This window comes from Numida meleagris, chromosome 9 (genome assembly GCF_002078875.1).
Source record: "Numida meleagris isolate 19003 breed g44 Domestic line chromosome 9, NumMel1.0, whole genome shotgun sequence".
NCBI lineage: Eukaryota > Metazoa > Chordata > Aves > Galliformes > Numididae > Numida > Numida meleagris.
Genome location: NC_034417.1, coordinates 19,925,361 through 19,942,700, shown reverse-complemented (window position 1 = coordinate 19,942,700; position 17,340 = coordinate 19,925,361). Strand labels below are relative to the sequence as shown.

At 54.5% G+C, this 17,340-nt stretch overlaps 3 protein-coding genes across 5 annotated transcripts; all 3 read left to right on the top strand.

The window, feature by feature from the left end:
• Positions 1,643 to 10,572, top strand: PDIA3 (protein disulfide isomerase family A member 3). Its single transcript, XM_021407514.1, has 13 exons — positions 1,643 to 1,887; positions 2,017 to 2,095; positions 3,044 to 3,161; positions 3,857 to 3,964; positions 4,817 to 4,946; positions 5,404 to 5,520; positions 6,035 to 6,160; positions 6,685 to 6,867; positions 7,424 to 7,532; positions 8,395 to 8,523; positions 9,220 to 9,299; positions 9,816 to 9,873; positions 10,162 to 10,572. The coding sequence occupies exons 1-13, from the start codon at positions 1,730 to 1,732 to the stop codon at positions 10,279 to 10,281; spliced, it is 1,515 nt and encodes a 504-aa protein (XP_021263189.1). The 5' UTR covers positions 1,643 to 1,729; the 3' UTR covers positions 10,282 to 10,572.
• On the top strand, positions 10,721 to 16,593 carry LOC110403811 (peptidyl-prolyl cis-trans isomerase FKBP8-like). 3 transcript variants are annotated; one of them, XM_021407516.1, is made up of 7 exons: positions 10,721 to 15,069; positions 15,139 to 15,302; positions 15,375 to 15,463; positions 15,532 to 15,961; positions 16,036 to 16,113; positions 16,187 to 16,278; positions 16,354 to 16,593. In XM_021407516.1, exons 1-7 carry the CDS (start codon positions 14,835 to 14,837, stop codon positions 16,571 to 16,573), a joined length of 1,308 nt encoding a protein of 435 aa, XP_021263191.1. In that variant the 5' UTR covers positions 10,721 to 14,834; the 3' UTR covers positions 16,574 to 16,593. The 3 variants fall into 3 exon arrangements, with proteins under 3 accessions (XP_021263191.1, XP_021263190.1, XP_021263192.1); XM_021407515.1 differs by having other exon boundaries at positions 15,139 to 15,463; XM_021407517.1 differs by lacking the exon at positions 16,036 to 16,113 and having other exon boundaries at positions 15,139 to 15,463.
• Positions 16,630 to 17,310, top strand: SERF2 (small EDRK-rich factor 2). Its single transcript, XM_021407518.1, has 3 exons — positions 16,630 to 16,757; positions 16,963 to 17,071; positions 17,142 to 17,310. The coding sequence occupies exons 1-3, from the start codon at positions 16,751 to 16,753 to the stop codon at positions 17,203 to 17,205; spliced, it is 180 nt and encodes a 59-aa protein (XP_021263193.1). The 5' UTR covers positions 16,630 to 16,750; the 3' UTR covers positions 17,206 to 17,310.

Sequence of the window (17,340 nt, the reverse complement as noted above, 5' to 3'; positions counted from 1 at the left end):
GGGGAAGGGCTTGGGGGGTGTAGAGCATTGGCAGAAGAGCCTGGGGCCCAGCTGGGCCATGGAGCTCGGTGCTGGCAGGGGCTGTCACTCCATGCTGGCTGTAGCCAGGGAAGGTGGCTGCAGACAAGAATTTCACTAGCGCTGGCGCTCATGGACACATTCTGCAAAGCTACCGTGCAGAGGGCAGAAGCCCAGGCCTGCTGCTGTGCTGTGCCACAAGGAGTGAGGCCTCTGCACAGGGAGAGCCCAGCACAGTGCAGCAGCAGCAGGGCCGGAAGGGGGCTGTGTGTGCTCACAGATTTCGATGATCTGGATTACTGGTAACAGGGTGACCAGGTAGAACATGGCTGTTCTGTACATAGAACCTGAGATTTGTCATTGAGAAGAAAACACAGGATGCTGACTAATTGCCTGTCAAAGTCCATGGTCAGATGCACACGGATGGGACTCAGAGGAACACCAGACGCTGTGGGCATACGGCTCAGTGGAGCTCAGGTTTCAGGACAAGCTTGGACTTTGTCTCAGTACACCTCCAACAGAGTTCTGCCTTTGACAAGTGACTGTCAAAGCACTGGAAAAGCTGCAAGGTGTCACCAGCAAAAGCTGTTGGGCAGCAGCTGCCCATTGAGAAAGAAGTGCCAGGGGGTGGGAGCCCAACACTGATTTGTTCTCACAGTCCTTGCTCACCCACCCGCAGACAAACGCTGCTTCTGTACAGCGTGCTCTGTGCTGGCAGCGCAACCCACTGCACCCTGGGCTGCAGAGCAAGTGATCCCGCGCCCACTGCCGTGGCAGCTGGGGGAGGATACTGGGCAGGAACCAGCTTATCCATGGGATGAGGAGAGGAAAGCGGCTCTCACGCATCTCAATGCGGCCGTACAGGCGTTTGGGGAGACAAAGGTCTTCTTGGTGTGGTGGGCAGCAAGGCAGAGCAACTGGTGATGATCCCTGCGCATCAGCCTGCTCTGCTTCTTGCGGTCTATGTAGAGATGAAGCAAGTTCTGGGAGGTGGCAGCCAAGCGGCAGCGGTGGCACTGGACAAAATCTTAACCATGCAGCACCCTTTGAGAAGCACATGGGGTAATGAGACACTGCAAGAGAAAGCCAACATGCTGGACAGTTTGCTAGGCTGTCCCTAAAATCTCTTAACATGGCTGTCAGTGCCGAGGTAGCACAAGTAACAACACAGGCTGGGCCGTGCCTCCAGCAGCCATCTGAGGATCACACAGCACGGCTGAGGAAGGGACCCTGTGTGAACTCAAGCTCTCAGCCAAGGCGCTCCTTGCCCAGCCACCTCGTTCACCTGCTCTGCGCGCAGCCTCAGCCGAGCCTGCTACCGGCTGCTGAACTGCGATGTGCAGGAGTGCGCGGAAATGCTTTTCTACAGTCGTGCCACCAGGGACGGACGCTTTCGCCCATCGCCAAGGCCCGGGTTGGGCGCGGACCAGCGACTGCCCAAGGCCCCGCACCTCCACGCCGCCCCCTCGCGGCCCGGCCTGCACCGGGACCCAGCGGCCCGCGGGGGCGGAGCGGCCGCTGCAGCACCCCGCCCGCCCTGCTCGGCAGCCCATTGGCCGCGGTTCTCGTGACGTGCGGCACGGCGCCCAATGGGGAGCTGCCACACGGCAGATCCGGCTGCGGAGGCGGAACTTCCGGCCTGCAGCCCCCGGCGCCTGTTCAGCCGCCGCCGCCGCCGAGGAGGGAGCGCAGCTCTGCACGGCCGCTCGCCATGTCCGTGCCTCGGCCGCCACCCGCCGCGCTGCTGCTGCTCCCGCTCCTCGCCCTCTCCGCCGGCGCCTCCGACGTGGTGGAGCTCAGTGACGCCGATTTCGAGAGCGGCCTGGCCGAGCGCCCGGGACTGGTGCTCGTGGAGTTCTTCGCGCCCTGGTGAGGGGCGGCGGGGCAGTGCCGGGGCGCGGGGCTGAGTGCGGGGCTGAGCCGGGGGCGAAGGTGGGGGCGGGGCGGGCCGGGGCGTTCTGACGGACCTAACGCCCCTCCTTCTCCTCTTCCTCCCAGGTGCGGGCACTGCAAGCGGCTGGCGCCGGAGTACGAGGCGGCCGCGACCAGACTGAAGGGGATCGTCCCGCTCGTGAAGGTGAGGGGCGGCTGCAGCTCTGCACGGGGCGTGCGGCTCAGTGGCTGCCGTGAGCAGCCCGTGAACAGAGAACCTGTGTTGCTACAGCGCGTGCATCCGGCCTGCCCGTGGCTCAGAGCTGTGACGGGCTGCGGCCTATTGAAGACTCAAACACTAGGGAGCGATCTGGGGTTGAGGGCTGCAGTCCGTGCAGTTGGCATGAGGCAGTGAGATGGGCGTGTGCTGCTGTCTGGGAGAGGGCTCACTTGGACAGGGGAGCCGCCTGGGAGCTGTGTAGTCTCAGTCCAAGAATTACTGTACACAGTAGCTGTGGCATTGTCACTTGCCTTACACAGTAAGGAACTTTGTTCAAGAACCACTTCTCCCACCAGAAAACTTGCACGGTTTTGTTAAATAAGAGTCAGCTGCTTTGTTTATGGGAAGTTGGCATGGATTCCTGCAGACTTGTGTTTGCTTCAGCTGTTGCAGGAACCTTCAGTGTTGATAAGGTGCTAAGAATGGTCGATTCTTATTAAGCCTCTAATCAACATCGAGAATCTACTCTTTCTAGTGTTTTTATGGGGAAGGCATCTCAAAGTTGCAACTACTTAGTTTCCAGTGTATTTACTCAAGTTTTTTCTGTGCCTCTTAATGCAGCTGTGCTGTTTCACCTGTTACGTCCTCTCTAGTACTGACTTCTCAGTGTTGGTCTGTGTACCACGTCACTCATGGGCCACCTGGTTTCATATTGGGCCTGTGTTCTGATCTCATAGACTTGAGTCTCACAGATGTTTCTCAGGTCTTTATGCTTTATGTGGAAGGAATCCAGCCCTGGTTAAAAGCATGTGAAAGTTTTCAAGCCCTTCAGTCTTCCAATTTATATGTGATAATGTGGGCAGTGGCAAAGCTGGTTTCGTTTGGGTATACAGGTTGCTAGACCACTGAGTAGGAATATTTCTTTTCTCTTAGGTTGACTGTACAGCAAATTCAAACACCTGTAACAAGTATGGAGTCAGTGGATATCCCACCTTGAAGATTTTTCGAGATGGAGAAGAGTCAGGAACCTACGATGGACCCAGGACAGCAGGTGAGGGCTTGTCAGTGTCTGCATCTTGCTCGCTGAAATAGCGCTAGAAGGCAGGCCCACACAGAATAGACTTTGGTTCAGGAATGTGAAATGCATTAAGAGGTACAAAGAAGAATTCCACTCACATGCACACCTTGCTCTTCCCAGAACTTTCTGTTGGAAGAGCCCTGGATGCTTAGTATCACTTAAAACTCTCCTTTATAGGTGAAGGTTTCCAAATTATTTTTAAAGTATAGTATCCTCAATGGGTGGTATGTGGAAAATGCTCGAGGGGAAGACCTTATACAGTTAACTTCTTATTAGAAGTAACTTCGTAATCTCTGAACTCCTTTTGCAGGAGTGAGAAGGTGCTCTGTTTCTTGATCAGTTTTTGAACCTTTTTTCACGGTACAGTGTTCTGTAACATGTTAGTAACATATGTGCAGCTCTTGGTATGAGAGCATTGAAAAAATACTTTTACCAGGGCAGTGCTCTGAAAACCTCTGTGTTCCTAAGATTGGTTTTCAGTGTGATGAAGGCAAAGAAAAGGTGGTGATGACAAACTTCCAGTTCATACCATGTTTATCGTGTCACTCTTGGGCCGTTTGGTTTGGGACCTGGTAGAAGAATTGTGCAGAAACGGCTTTTGTTTTAGGACACTTGAAAAGTATCTTGTAGAGCTTTGTATTGATCCCCTTAATCATTTCACATTTAAGATGGAATCGTCAGTCATCTCAAGAAACAGGCGGGACCTGCTTCAGTGGCTCTCAGTTCTGTGGCTGATTTTGAGAAATTCATTGGTGATAAAGATGCTTCTGTAGTGGGTGAGTAGAATCAGTGCAGAATTTAAATGAATGTATTCTTGACTCTGGAAGATCTGTTGCAAATGTACTGTGAAAAGAAAAGAGGCAGTATCCTAAACTATAGTAAGGGAAGTTCCAGATGGATGTGAGCAGAGAAGTCTTTCATGGCAGGAATGAAAAAACACAAACAAGTGATCAGAGATGTTTCAAAACTTTCAATCTTGGAGATCTTTCAAAACTTGTTTGGAAAAAGTTCTGAGCAAGTTGACCTGACTCTGAGGCTGGTTCTGCTTTGAGGAGATTGGACTTGGTGACCTCTGGGGATTCATTCCAACTTTTTTTTTCCTGTGGTTCTTTGACTGTCTTTCAGAACTCCTGGCACTATAGTTCTTTTATTTAAGCTTGTTGCTCTTTTGGCTGCCTGACAAGTGATAGCTTTGGGTTTCTAGAAATCCTGCTAGGATGGCTTACAAGTGGTAATAGCAGCTTTCCTTTGTGCAGATCAGGTGTCATCATACAAATGGAATTGGATGAGTATTGATCAGTACTCCTAAACTTATTTTTATTTTGTACCATTGGCTGTTCTACCACTGACAGTGTCACATATGACTGCCAGTGGAAATCGTAGTGCTCAGAAGGTAGTTCTCTTTTAGCTGAATGACTAATTCATGAGTAACTCACTGCTGGTGGAAGGGAAGGAATACATAAGTGTTCCACTAAAAATGGGAGAAACTGTCAGAAACCGAGATCTGGATGTGCACTGAGGAACTTGATTCAGAAGACAGCTTTCGGTGCACTGTAAAGACAAATGATGAGCTGCACAGTAACTGCTGCTGAGTTGGTTGGAGGTCACCACCTGTCTTTCTGCTGCAGGCTTCTTTGGTGATACATCTGGCGATGCTTATTCTGAATTCATGAAAGCTGCCAACAACTTACGAGATAACTACCGTTTTGCACACACCAGTGAGGAGCAATTGGTGCAGAAGTATGAGGAAGATGGAGAGTAAGTTCTTAAATACAGATATCTTTTGTTAAGGCAACTGGAACAAAATAATTCCAGTTAATAACCTTTTGAGCATGTTTTAAGGTATTGTTGCTTTCCCAGGTGTCCATGGTGTGTGTGTAGTTAAGTGTTTGGATGTGATAGAACAGTTACAGGATCTAGAGGATTAGTGTTCCCCTCCGGGTGGGAAGCATTTCAACAGGTGTTTTGCCTCCCCATTGTTTATGTTCTTTCCTGTTTCTCATTGCTGGAGGGTCTGCCATGTCTGAATAATGAGAAACAGCCTGGCAGGTAGATCTGGTGCAGTAGTGTTACCAAGAAACCAGTCAGTTTTGCCGCGTGTATGGATGTTGAATGAGGGTAGTTGCTGGAGGCTGAATTCTTGTCTCCTTGAGCTGCTAACCCTTGAAAGCCTAGGAATGCTTTGAACTAATTCATGGTATCTCCTTCCTCTCAGGGGTATAGTCCTGTTCCGACCTTCACGACTGACAAACAAGTTTGAGGACAACACTGTCAAATACACTGAAGACAAAATCACCAGTGCAAAGATCAAGAAATTTATCCAGGAGAACATGTGAGTGATTCCTTGCTGGGCAACATGATAGACTAGAGTTTATCCCAAATTGGGGTTCAGTCCTGTCAGAACTCATTTTCTCTACCAAGCATAGCTGCCACTTCTGCTTAGTATCCAAAAGGGCTGTCTTGCATGTAAGGGCTGTCTTGCTGTTTCCTTTGGGCTGTCTCTCTTCTTTCTGGAAATACTGGTGTGGCTGTTGACATCTATTGTCTATATTCTCTATATTCAAACAACCAGGCTTCCTTCTGTTTAAAAAAAAGATATACTTCCTGAGAAGTATGCCATCTTAAACCTTAGGTCAGATGTGTTAATTGAAATTGTGGCTAGAGATGGAGATTTGGCTTGAAATAATATGGTATGTAAATGGGCAAAATGTTTCTGTGTCTTACTGGTTACTGATATTAAGCATTCCTGGGTGGGAATCAGGAATGTGCTGTATCAAGACCATTCCTGGGAAGTGATGGAATTTTGATAGTGAAGTCAAAGCTGCTAACCTCTGTCTCATTGGTAGCTTTGGTATCTGTCCACATATGACTGAAGACAACAAAGACTTGATCCAAGGGAAGGACTTGTTGGTGGCATACTATGATGTGGACTATGAGAAGAATGCAAAGGGCTCCAACTACTGGCGCAACCGGTATGTAGTGGCTGGGGTGGTGTTCATCTGCTTCTCTCGCTTCGTCCCTGCATTGGTATTGTTCTGTAGTTCAACTTAGAGTTTCTTATATTCATGTGGGAATTATTCTCCCAGAAAAATCCCTGCTGGGTTTTTAATCAAGAGTCCTGTGCTGGCTGCTGCCTGCAGAACTCAAGGCATTTGTTTGAAACCCTACCTACTTGCTTTTGGATATCTAGTCCTTAGATTTTAAAATGAAATTTCCTTGGTAAGGTTATGTGGTATTCTATCCTTTGTATTCCTCAGTGGTCAAGTTTATAGATTTAAAAAAAAAAGTACACCTGACATTGGCTCAAGCTGCATTCAGAATAAACAAGGTTGCTCTGCTTCTTAACGCCATTTCTACATGGGAAATGCATCACTTCACACCACACCACTGAATTCCTTGTCTGGTGTGTGCCTCAACTTGAATGCTGTTACATCACATGGAAGATAACGTTCCAAGGAATCATGCTTTGTTTTCTGTTTTTGTCTTTTTTCTTCAGAGTTATGATGATTGCAAAGAAATTCTTGGATGCTGGTCACAAACTGTCATTTGCTGTTGCTAGCCGGAAAACCTTTGGCCATGAGCTATCAGAATTCGGTCTAGACAACAGCGTGGGTGAGGCTCCTGTTGTTGCCATCAGAACAGCTAAAGGAGATAAATATGTCATGCAGGAAGAATTCTCGTAAGTTTTTGAATGTTAGTAATGTTGCCTCTTGCTGGATAGATTTAGGTCTGGGAGTCTGTCACCAGATAACTGTTCATTAGCTTGGAGGAAATAGGAAAGTGGATCTTCCTGTTGGAAGAAATGACTGCTGGGTCAGAAAGATTCTTAGTTGTCCAGTGTGCTGTCTTGCCCTCTAGAGTGCTTGCAGTCTGTCCTGTCTTTAAGTATCTTCAATTTAATTCTGTAACTTTGTGTAATGTCTGCTTAGGAATGAAGATTCAGTAAAGGGCACAGGTGGGAATAGCTCTAAATTCCTTTAGAAAAGAAGAAACTCAAGGGTGCTCTGAAGGCTAAAACCTAGAACGGGATATGCACCCAGGCTCCAGTCAGAACTCTAATGGTGTTTATTGCACTTGTTCTGGGCTCTTCTAAGCTGGCCCCAGACCGGTGCTCTCACAGATGCAGGTGGCATCTGTTGTGTGGGTGGAAGGAGGTTAAATCAGCCTTGAAAGTCTTCCTCTCTCATCCTGTGTGTGTGTGTCATGGTGGCTATAAAATGTCACTTTGCTTTCAGCCGTGATGGAAAGGCTCTGGAGAGATTCTTGCAAGATTATTTCGATGGCAACTTGAAAAAGTACCTGAAATCAGAGCCTGTCCCTGAAAACAATGATGGCCCTGTGAAGGTGAGTGTTGTATCAGGGGAGGCAAAAGCTGCTGCTAGTGGAGGAAATCCACTTCAGCAGCAGCTTCCAGTCATATGCCAGCATTCCCTGCTGCAAATGTGCTGTTGTGGCACTTTGAGAAGCCTGTGCTGTGTTATATAGAAAAAGAATTCACTGCCTTTTATGTTACAGTTCTGAGCCAGAGAAACTGAGCTTGCAGTTTTGATTCCATACTTTTCTCTCAACGTAGTAACACCTGCATGAGCACACTTACAATGCTCTCTACAAGTGCAGGATCATTGAGATGTACGAGGATTCTGCAAAGGCCTGCTGTCTTGACTTGTGCCTCCCCCATAGAATGGCTTTGAAGCTGGTCACAGCTGCTCAGTTCTTAAAGTCTTATGCGTTCATCTCATCAGCTTAGGGTAATGGTTTAATTCCTACTGTTTGTTCATCCCACTAGAATCTGCCCTGAAGGAAAGTATTCCTGTGGCTTGACTTTCAGATGAGGGCCTTATAAAGGAGTGAAATGGGCTGCTTATTTATGTGTGGGTGGGATGACCTCAGCAAGTCTAGCTAAACTCATTATTTAGCCTGGAGCTTGCTGTGATTAAAAAATAAATGATTCTGCCTTCCTCCTGCAATGTTACAGTGTCCAAAACTCACTTGCAGATGATGACAGTATCTTACTATAGGCTTTTGCCTGCTTGTTTGTGATGTTGCAGCTTGGTGAAGAGCTGTGTGTTAGTCAGTTAGGTGCTTGCTATGTAGGTGCTGTGCAAATCTTACTGCAGTGGGAGGCCAGGCTTTGTGGGGCATAGATGTCGTGGTACAGCTTCACTGTTGACTTAAATCCTAACTTTGTATGATCAAACTCTTTCAGGTGGTGGTTGCTGAGAACTTTGATGAAATTGTTAATGCAGAAGACAAAGATGTCCTGATAGAGTTTTACGCACCCTGGTGTGGCCATTGCAAGAATCTGGAGCCCAAATACAAAGAGTTGGGAGAGAAGGTAGGCGTGAGTCTCTACTGCAAGTGTAAATGGCAGCTTTGCAGCACTAAACAGTCCTGCATACTCTGTCCAACCTTTATAGTAACAGGGTGTAACTGTGCCTTCCTGAGGACTTTCATCTTGAGTATGTCCTGTAAATGTAGAAGTGCATTAGCAGGATCTAGAGCATGGTAGCAACTACACTGGTTTTGCTGTGGCACCTCAATATTACTTTATTCGGTGACTGTCCTTGGGTGGAAAAGTTCCTTTTTGGGGTTTTTTCCCTCTGATTACAGACACGTAAAGGCTATTCATGACACTGCTACGCTTCCATCAGATGCGTTTTCAGTAGTGGTGCAAATAATGTCTTTCCAGATGTGACCAGCTTTTTCCTATTTGGCTGTCAAGTACCTTTTCTACGTGAGCCTCACAGTTTGCTTTGCCAAAGATTCAAGGCAGGCAGTCCCTCTGGGGTCAGCATTCCCCAGAAGTTATACCAGAGTAATACTGCACACAGCATGTGTGCTGCATACAACTGAATGAAGAGGGACTGTGTTCCCTGTGCCCCTGTTGAAGCAGAAGAAAACTGCTTAGAAAAAATTTATTCATCTTTTTGTGTATAGTGCATGCTGTCCTCTGACATATTACCTTAGAGGTTGATAGTTTAATTCTGGTGTTAACTGCTATGGATTGATTATTAATGTGCTCTTTCAACAGCTCAGTAAAGACCCCAATATTGTCATTGCAAAAATGGATGCTACAGCCAATGATGTGCCTTCTCCATATGAAGTCAGAGGGTAGGTGCTACTTCTGTTAGACCACTGTGTCAGTGGACACAAGTTCAGGCTTAACGTCTCTGACAAGCAGCCTCTACAGAAGATATGAAAGAGGCTCCTGGGGGGAATGGGGGTAGGGACAGGGACAACTGGCATACATTTGTTAGACATTGAAGAGTGAAAACAAATTTTACATATATCCGTTCTCCTCCTCGGGTGTCCTGGCCATACCTGAAAGCTTGCCTCACTGAATCCTTTCTTCTTTCTTGAAATTGCTGTGATTTTGGTCTTGGTGGTGCAAAAATAACGCTGGAATTGCTTTTCTGAAAGCTAGCAAACCTCACTGTAGTTGTGCTCAGCCAGCTGTGCAGATAAGACAAGGCTTTTGGATGCCATATATACTGGCTTCAGAGCTGGTTAACCTGTTGCCATATTAAACCAGAGCAAGGGTGCAAGTCCTCTCAGTGATGGTCTGGGAGAACAGAGCCTGAATAAAGCAGCACATCCTGAGCTCAGATGTCTGTTCTCTTTCTCCAGCTTCCCCACCATCTATTTTGCTCCAGCTGGGAAGAAGCAAAGTCCAAAGAAGTATGAGGTGAGTGTCTTGCACCTCCTGGGGCTTTGTGAAGTGATGAAGTAGAATCCAGGTGTCCAAATAACATGGAGTCTCTCTGGAGAGAGACAGAGCCTGGCACTCTGTCCCATTACTCAGGGAACACACATGGTGGTACCTGCTGGGAATGTTCTGCTGCATGCTGCAGACCCCCAGGAGAAAGCTGTGCTTGCAGTTAGTTTGGTCTGCCTGGCACCTGAACAGTCCCCTAGCAAAGGGAAATTCCGCAGGGAGGACAGGCTCTGCCTTACTGTCTTGTGCATTCTGCAGGGTGGCAGAGAAGTGAGTGACTTCATCAGCTACTTGAAGTGGGAGGCAACCAACACTCCTGTGCTGCAGGAGGAAGATAAAGCCAAGAAATCCAAGAAGAAGGCAAAGGAGGATTTGTGAAGTACCTACTCACCATCTTGTCTGGATGGGTTCTGTGTGAATTGGGGAAGCACTGGGCAGACTGGGGCCAGTTCTGGATTGTGGAGAGCCAGTGACTATGAGGGCTGAGGGGCTCCAGCTGCTGTGTCTAGTTCTGTTTAATTTCCTGCTGCCTCTTAGCTGCACTGCTGTGGGGCTCCCCAGACTGGTTTGTTTTGTGGTTTGGGAGGGGGTGGGGGGTAGGGTTATTTTCTAATTTTTTTTTTGTACATTTGGAGAAGTGAAACAATAAAATGACCCCCTTAAACCTAAGTGTCCTTGTCCTGTGGAGACTCCTTAAATACAACATCAGGCTGCTGCCCTCTGTAAGCAACACCTTCACCCTGTGAGTCTAATTTCCTTCAGTGAGCCTTTAGAGCCTGTTTCTAGATGTTAAGCTCAGCTTTCAGTCTGTTTGCCTTTTTTGTCCAGCTAATGAGTAGCAAGAATTGTCCTGGCGTGCTGTGGTGGTGCAGATTTGGGACTTAGGAATCCCAGAATTGCAGGGGTTGGAGATGATTTCAAGAGATTGAGTCCTATGCCCCTGCTAAAGCGGGCTCCCCCCAATAGGTCGCACAGATAGGTATCCATCTGGGTCTTGAATATCTCCATCAAAGGAGACTCCACCACCCCTCTGCACAGCCTGTTCCAGTGCTCCATCACCCTTACAGTCAAGAAATTCTTCCGCATGTTAGTGCTGAACTTCTGTGTTCCATTTTAGGCCATTACTCCTTCTCTTATTGCACACCACAGAGAAGAGCCTGGCCTCATCCATTTGCCTCTCATCTCATTTTAGATATTTATAAACATTTATCAGATCTCCCTCAGTCTTCTTTTTCCCCAGGCTGAACAGACCCAGGTTACTCAGCCTTTTCTTTATAGGGGAGATGCTCCAGGCCTTTCACCTTTGTGTTCCTCCTCTAGGCTCCTCCTTGGAGATCCATGTCTTTTTTTGAACTGGGGAGCCCAGAACTGGACACAGCAGTCTGTGACATGTCCCTGTGTGACCTAATCTAGGTGTCCCTTCTCTGGCAGGGGCATCGGACTGGATGATCTGTCAAGGTCCCTTCCGATCCCCGACATTCTGTGATTCTGTGTGACTCCCTTGACCTGCTGGCCATGCTCTTTTTAATGCACCCGAGGATCCCATTGGCCCTCTTGGCTGCAAGGGCACAGTGCTGGCTCATGGCCAGTTTCTTGTCCACCAGGACTCTCAGGTCCTTCTCCACAGAGCTCCTTTCCAGCAAGTCATCCCCTAACCTGTACTGGGAACTCCATTGACAAATGCTTTTGCTGTCTGCATGCTGCCCAACAGGGTAGTGCTGCTTCAGCAAGTTCAAGGGTTGGTAGTACTTAAAGTGACTGCCGGTTTTAGGCATACAGAGCAGTGTGGCATTTGGGCTTGCTCGGCAACATGCAAGCAACAGCAGTAAGCATTGTGCAAAATTAGTTGAGTGTACAGGAGGAGCACTGTTGACAATATACCCAAAGACAGGTAATGCCAATGATGGTTTTTCTCACAGCCAGTAGGCTTCTTGGAGATCTATTCTGCACTGTCAGACCCCTTAATTTTAAGATCATTAATTTTGGCACAAAACAGACTAGTAGCAATGGGTTTCTCCTTGGAATACAGTTCGTTCTGCAGTCAGGTGGTGGTAGCTATGCCCAACCATCTTGGTACGGGCAGTCCCAACTTCCTCTGGCCCAGAGGGTTCTGACTGGAAAGGCTGGGAGCGTTGTGGTGGTGAACAGAGATGAACTGCTGCCCTGGATGCGTGTGAATTGGATGAGGAGCAGCAGATTTGTACTACTGTATTGCAGCAGCTACCAGGGTAAAATCTAGCGTTTGCTTTACCTGTGGATTCTTTTCCCGTGCCTCCAAAATGCTGTGTACCAATTATTGCTGCTTGAATTCTCCAGGCACAGTAGATCATACAACACCTAGCACACGATTCTCTGTCTACAGCAGCTGTGCAGTGTCAGTTCTGAAGTACAAAAAAAATTCTACCCTAGCCACATCATTATATGAAACCACAACTGCCTTCTGCAGGATGGAATGGCATCCAAGAACAAGCAGCAAGGCCCCTTTCTGGGGTGTGTATGGGAAGGACACTGAGTTGTCCTGGAGTGAAATCTGACCCCCCTGCACCTCAAACTGGGACGCTCCCTGCAGCTGGCCTCAGGCGTCAGACTAATGCAAGAAATGGGCCTCACTGCTGGCAATACCTTCTGTAAAACCACACTGGAGTGCTGCTACCCCAATGGACAAGGTTTCAGCCCTGTTCTAGGTTAGGGGAAGCCATGGGGAAGCTCTTCTGGTCCTTGCCATCCTCCCTAGTGCGACTTCAGAACTTGTAGCAGTCAGGCACTGAGTGCAGGTGGAGTTCTTCAAGGAGTGTGGCCCAGAGTCCGTTCTTGGTAAGCACTAGTGCCTGTGCCTGGCCTGGGTTCTTTCCTGCAGAATGGAGCTTGCTTCTACAGCAGCTGTCCTAGCTAGAGGCTACCCTTGTGCCATGAGGCATTCCTCAACTTCACCCCTAATCCAGTGCATTTTGGAGGACCTACTTCTTTCACCTACTTCTTCCACCTCTTCCCATGTCCCAGGAGGAGTATGTCCTGATAAGGAAGAAAAAAGGGAACTGAACCAGTGGTTTGCCCAAGATCTCCCACTTCCTTCAAACCTTAGAATCAGGTTTTTGATGTGAGACAGCTTCCGGTGAAGCTGTTCACAGCGGTTCTTCTCCTGCTGGTAGCTAGGATAACTCCGAAAGAAAAACAAAACCAGATCAGGTCCTGGAGAGAACCCAGTCCCTGCCCTGCACCTGGCCATACCTTCTTCAAGTGTCTGTACTTGTACAAAATCTTAGCTTGATTGGCCTGAAAGCCAAAAGCAGGAGGTGAGCAGAAACAACGCAGCTGTATTGCTGCGTCCCAGGTCTGTTACCTGCCTTACGCTCCTCTGCTCCTCGCTTCAGTGCTTTCATTCTGGCTCCCAGCTGAACAAATTTCTGGCTCACACTACCAATACGAGTGTGCGGACAGCGGTACTCGGTGTAGTGTGCTCTGAACACTGCCTTGTAAGCTTTGCACTGCTCTGCTGAGCGGATGGTACGGTATTTCCTGCCTCAAGCAAGAGAGAAGGTTCATTCTCCCCATGTCTGCAAGGCAGACAAAGAGCAGAGCTCTTGCTCGTGGCCAGGGAGGTGGCAGAGGCTCAGCACCCTGCTCACCAGAGCCAGGCACGGCCACATCACACTCAGAGACTGCTCCGCTCCAGGGCTCAGCCCAGGCAGCATTCTCCCGCAGCACCGGGTGGGTGCTCTCTGTGACACAGACGGTGATTTTCCCGCAGATGATGCCCATGCTGTCCAGCTGGCTCAGACCTGGCCTGGGAGAACACAGAATCTCCCGCCAGCCCAGACCAGCCTGCACATCCATCCCCACAAGAAGCCCAGAGAGGACCTTGTGAAGCATCCCAAGAGAAAAGCCAGGCAGCTCATCCCCGGGCTGCTGCTGAACGCCCCTACGGGGACTGAGGATGCAGTGAGCAATGGGAGGGAGGGTGCTGTGGACTTTAAGCCCCCATGAGCCCTGGGCTGCCCCTGGAGACCACGAGGAGAGCAGGAACGGACCGGGCCGCGATGTGCGCAGTCACAGGTGCTGACACCTGCAGGCAGCGCTCGCACCCATGCAGAACCGCCAGCAGCACCAGAGCCGGGGCTGACGTGGTGCCACCGGCACAGCCCCGAGCGCGGAGTGGGAGAGGAGCAGCTCCGGGGGGACGCGGGCGAGCGGCCCCCACCCCGACCCTGGGCTCGGCAGCGGGGGGCTCACCGGGGCGCGGCCAACCGCGCGCACTCGAGGCTGCCCGGCTCGTCCCGGCTGCGGCGCGAGAGGAGGAAGGTGAAGAGCCAGGGAGGGGTCCCGAGCCGTCAGGCACCGCCAGCGGCGACCGACCGTTAGGGCCGCGGAGCCTCTCCCTCCCGCGGGGGGCGGGAGCTGCACAGCGCGGCACCGCCCTGCTCCTATCGGCGCTACCGGCACCGGCCCGGGGAACAAGGAACGCCCCCCCAGGCCCCTGCCGGCGCGTTACCCCATCCCGACGCCCCGAGCGGCTCCCCCCTGCCTGCCCGGGATGACCCGGTGCCCTCGAACCCCCCCGGGCCGGGGCCGCCGGCCGCAGCCGCGCTCACCTCGTGGCTGCCCTAGGGCGGTACCTGCCCGGTCCCGGCGGGACTCCCGCGGCGGAGCTCGTCCCGAGGCAGCTATTTTTGCCGGCCGTTCGCGACGCGCTGCCGTCACCGCTAATCCCCTTAGCGGCTTCGCGGCGTTAGGTAACGGCGCGTCGGGATGCGCTCGGGGGCGGCCCCGACCGTGGGCGGCCCCGGGCAGTCGCGGCTCGGCGGGACCGGAGACGGTGCGCCCGGAGCGGGCTGGGGGCTGCGGGCGGCCGCCGCCGAGACACGGGGAGCGCGGGCCCGCCCGGCCCAGGCTCGGCTCGCAGCGGCGGGCGAGGAGCGGGGCGACGGGCGGGCATGCAAGGAGCCTCGGCCGGCGGCTCCCCGGAGAGGGAGGCGGGGGCCGACGAGCGGCCGCGGGGCCCGGGCCGGGGCAGGCGAGTCCGATTCCGCATGCCGCACACCACCATCGTGGTGCCGTCGGGCCGTGACGAGGAGCAGCTCTTCTACCGGCGCCTGGACGCGCTCGGAGCGCTGGGCCCCGACGGCTTCGCGCCGCTCTTCGCCGCCGAGGGCTGGAGCGAGGTGACGGGTGAGCGCCGGGCGGCGGGTGCGGGGCTGCGGGGCGGCCGGGGCGGCTCTCACGGGCCGCTGCCCGCAGAGGACCGGCTGCTACGGAAGCGCGTGGTGCGGGACGGGCAGGGGGGCGCGCCGCAGCCGGGCCAGGAGGTGTCGGTGAAAGTGCTGGGGGCCCTGGAGGACGGCGGCCTGGTGGAGCGGGACCCGCGGCTCAGTTTCGTGCCGGGCCAGGGCGACGCCGTGCAGGTCGGCAGCGGAGGTAGCGGGGCGCGGGGCGCGGAGAGCCCGGCGGGCACAGCCTCCTCTCCGTGCCCGCAGGCGCTGGAGCTCGGCGTCCCCACCATGCGGGGCGGGGAGATCTGCTTCTTCCTCGCCGCTTCTCCCTACGGCTACGGCCGCGCGGGCAGGTAGGGCCGGAGGGCCGGGAGGGGCAGCGGGACGGGGGTGCGGGGACAGCAGGTGGCCGGTCCCGCAGGGAACCCGACGTCCCCCCCGAGGCGCCGCTGGTCTTCGAGGTGACGCTGCTGGAGGTGCGCGACGGCCCAGACCCGCAGCGGCTGCCGCCCGCCGCCCGCCTCCGCCTGGGAGCGCAGAAACGGGAGCGCGGAAACGTCCACTTCGCGCGGGGCGACTTCGCGGCGGCGCTGCTCTCGTACCGCCTGGCGCTGCGCGCCCTCGAAGGGGCCGGTGAGGAGCGACGGGACGGGGCGGGCGCCGACCGCTGCCCCGCGTCCCCGCCCGGGCCGCACGAGGAGGAGGAGCTGCGGGAGCAGCGCGTGAAGTGCCTCAACAACTGCGCGGCGGCGGCGCGGCGGCTGCAGAGGGGCGCGGAGGCTCTGGCGGCCGTGGAGGCGGCGCTGCGCCTCAGCCCGGACAACGGCACCGCGCTGCTGCGGAGGGGGCAGGTACGTCCGCGGCCCCGCATGCCCCCCCGCCGCTTCCCGCCGCAGCGCGCACTGCTCCCGTGTCCCCCCCGCAGCTGCTGGCGGAGCAGGGCCACGACGAGGAGGCGGCGCGCGTGCTGCGGCGGGCGCTGGAGCTGGACCCGGCCAGCAAGGTGCGGGGCGGGGCGGAGCGCGGCCGAGGAAGCGCTCCCGTCGCTCCGCTGCAACCCCGCGGCTCTCCCGCAGCCCGTGCACGCGGAACTCGCGCGCCTGGCCAAGCGCCGCGCCCGCGCCACCGAGGAACCCCGCGACCGTCCGCGGCCGCCACAGAGCTCCGGGTGCGTGTGGGGCCGAGCCCGCCCCGCCCCGCCCCGAGCGGCTCCGCACCGCGCTCACGACCGCTCTGCCCGCAGGGAAGGAGCGGCCCCGCCCGAGGAGCCCCGCGCCGAGCAGCTCCGCTCCGAACAGCCGGGGCCCCGCCCCGCGCCGCACGGCCCCCCCCCTGCGCCCAGTGAGGGGGCGTGGTCTCAGCAGGCCCCGCCCTCCCAGCCCTTGGGCGCGGCTCTGCGGCTCCTCGCGCCTGCGCCGCAGTTTCCGCCATTATCGCCCCCCCCGGCCCAACAGCGTCCGTAGCCCGCGGCCAATCAGGCGGGGCCGAGCCGTCCCTGCGCGCCAATGGGAGGGCGGCGGGGGGCCGGCGCGGCGCGGCGATTGGCTACGGCGCTCCCTTAAAGAGAGCTGCGGGGGCGGGGCATCGGGGGGGCAGTGCGGGACGTGGCGGCGGAGCGGAGGGCGGGAGGGAGCGGCACCATGACCCGTGAGTGCGGGCCGCGGCCGGGCCCGGGAGCGGCGCTACGGCCGCTGAGGGGTGGGGGCCGGGGGCCGGGCGGGGCCGAGGGGGGGAGCGGCTCCGCGCCCTCCGCTGTGAGGCCGGGGTCGGGCCGGGGGTGCGGGCGGGAGCGGGGCCTCGGCCCGGGCCTGGGCCTGGCAGCCGGGGCCGAGCTAAGGACCGCGCCGTGCAGGCGGGAACCAGCGCGAACTGGCGCGGCAGAAGAACCTGAAGAAGCAGAGCGATTCGGGCAAGGGCAAGCGGCGCGACGACGGGCTCTCGGCCGCCGCCCGCAAGCAGAGGTGAGTGCCCGCAAGCACCTCCCGGCCGTCCCCGCCGGGTCCCGGTGTGAGCCCGCCGCGCTCTCCGCAGGGACTCGGAGATCATGCAGCAGAAGCAGAAGAAGGCGGACGAGAAGAAGGAGGGCGCCAAGTAGCGCCGGGCCGGGCCGCTGCGGCCCCGCGGGCAGGGTGCCCGCCGGCAGGATGCCCCGCGCAGCCCCGCGCCCCTCTCCCATTAAAGTAGCTTGTGGAGCCCTGCAGGCTCGGCCTCCTCCCTGTGCCCGGGGGCG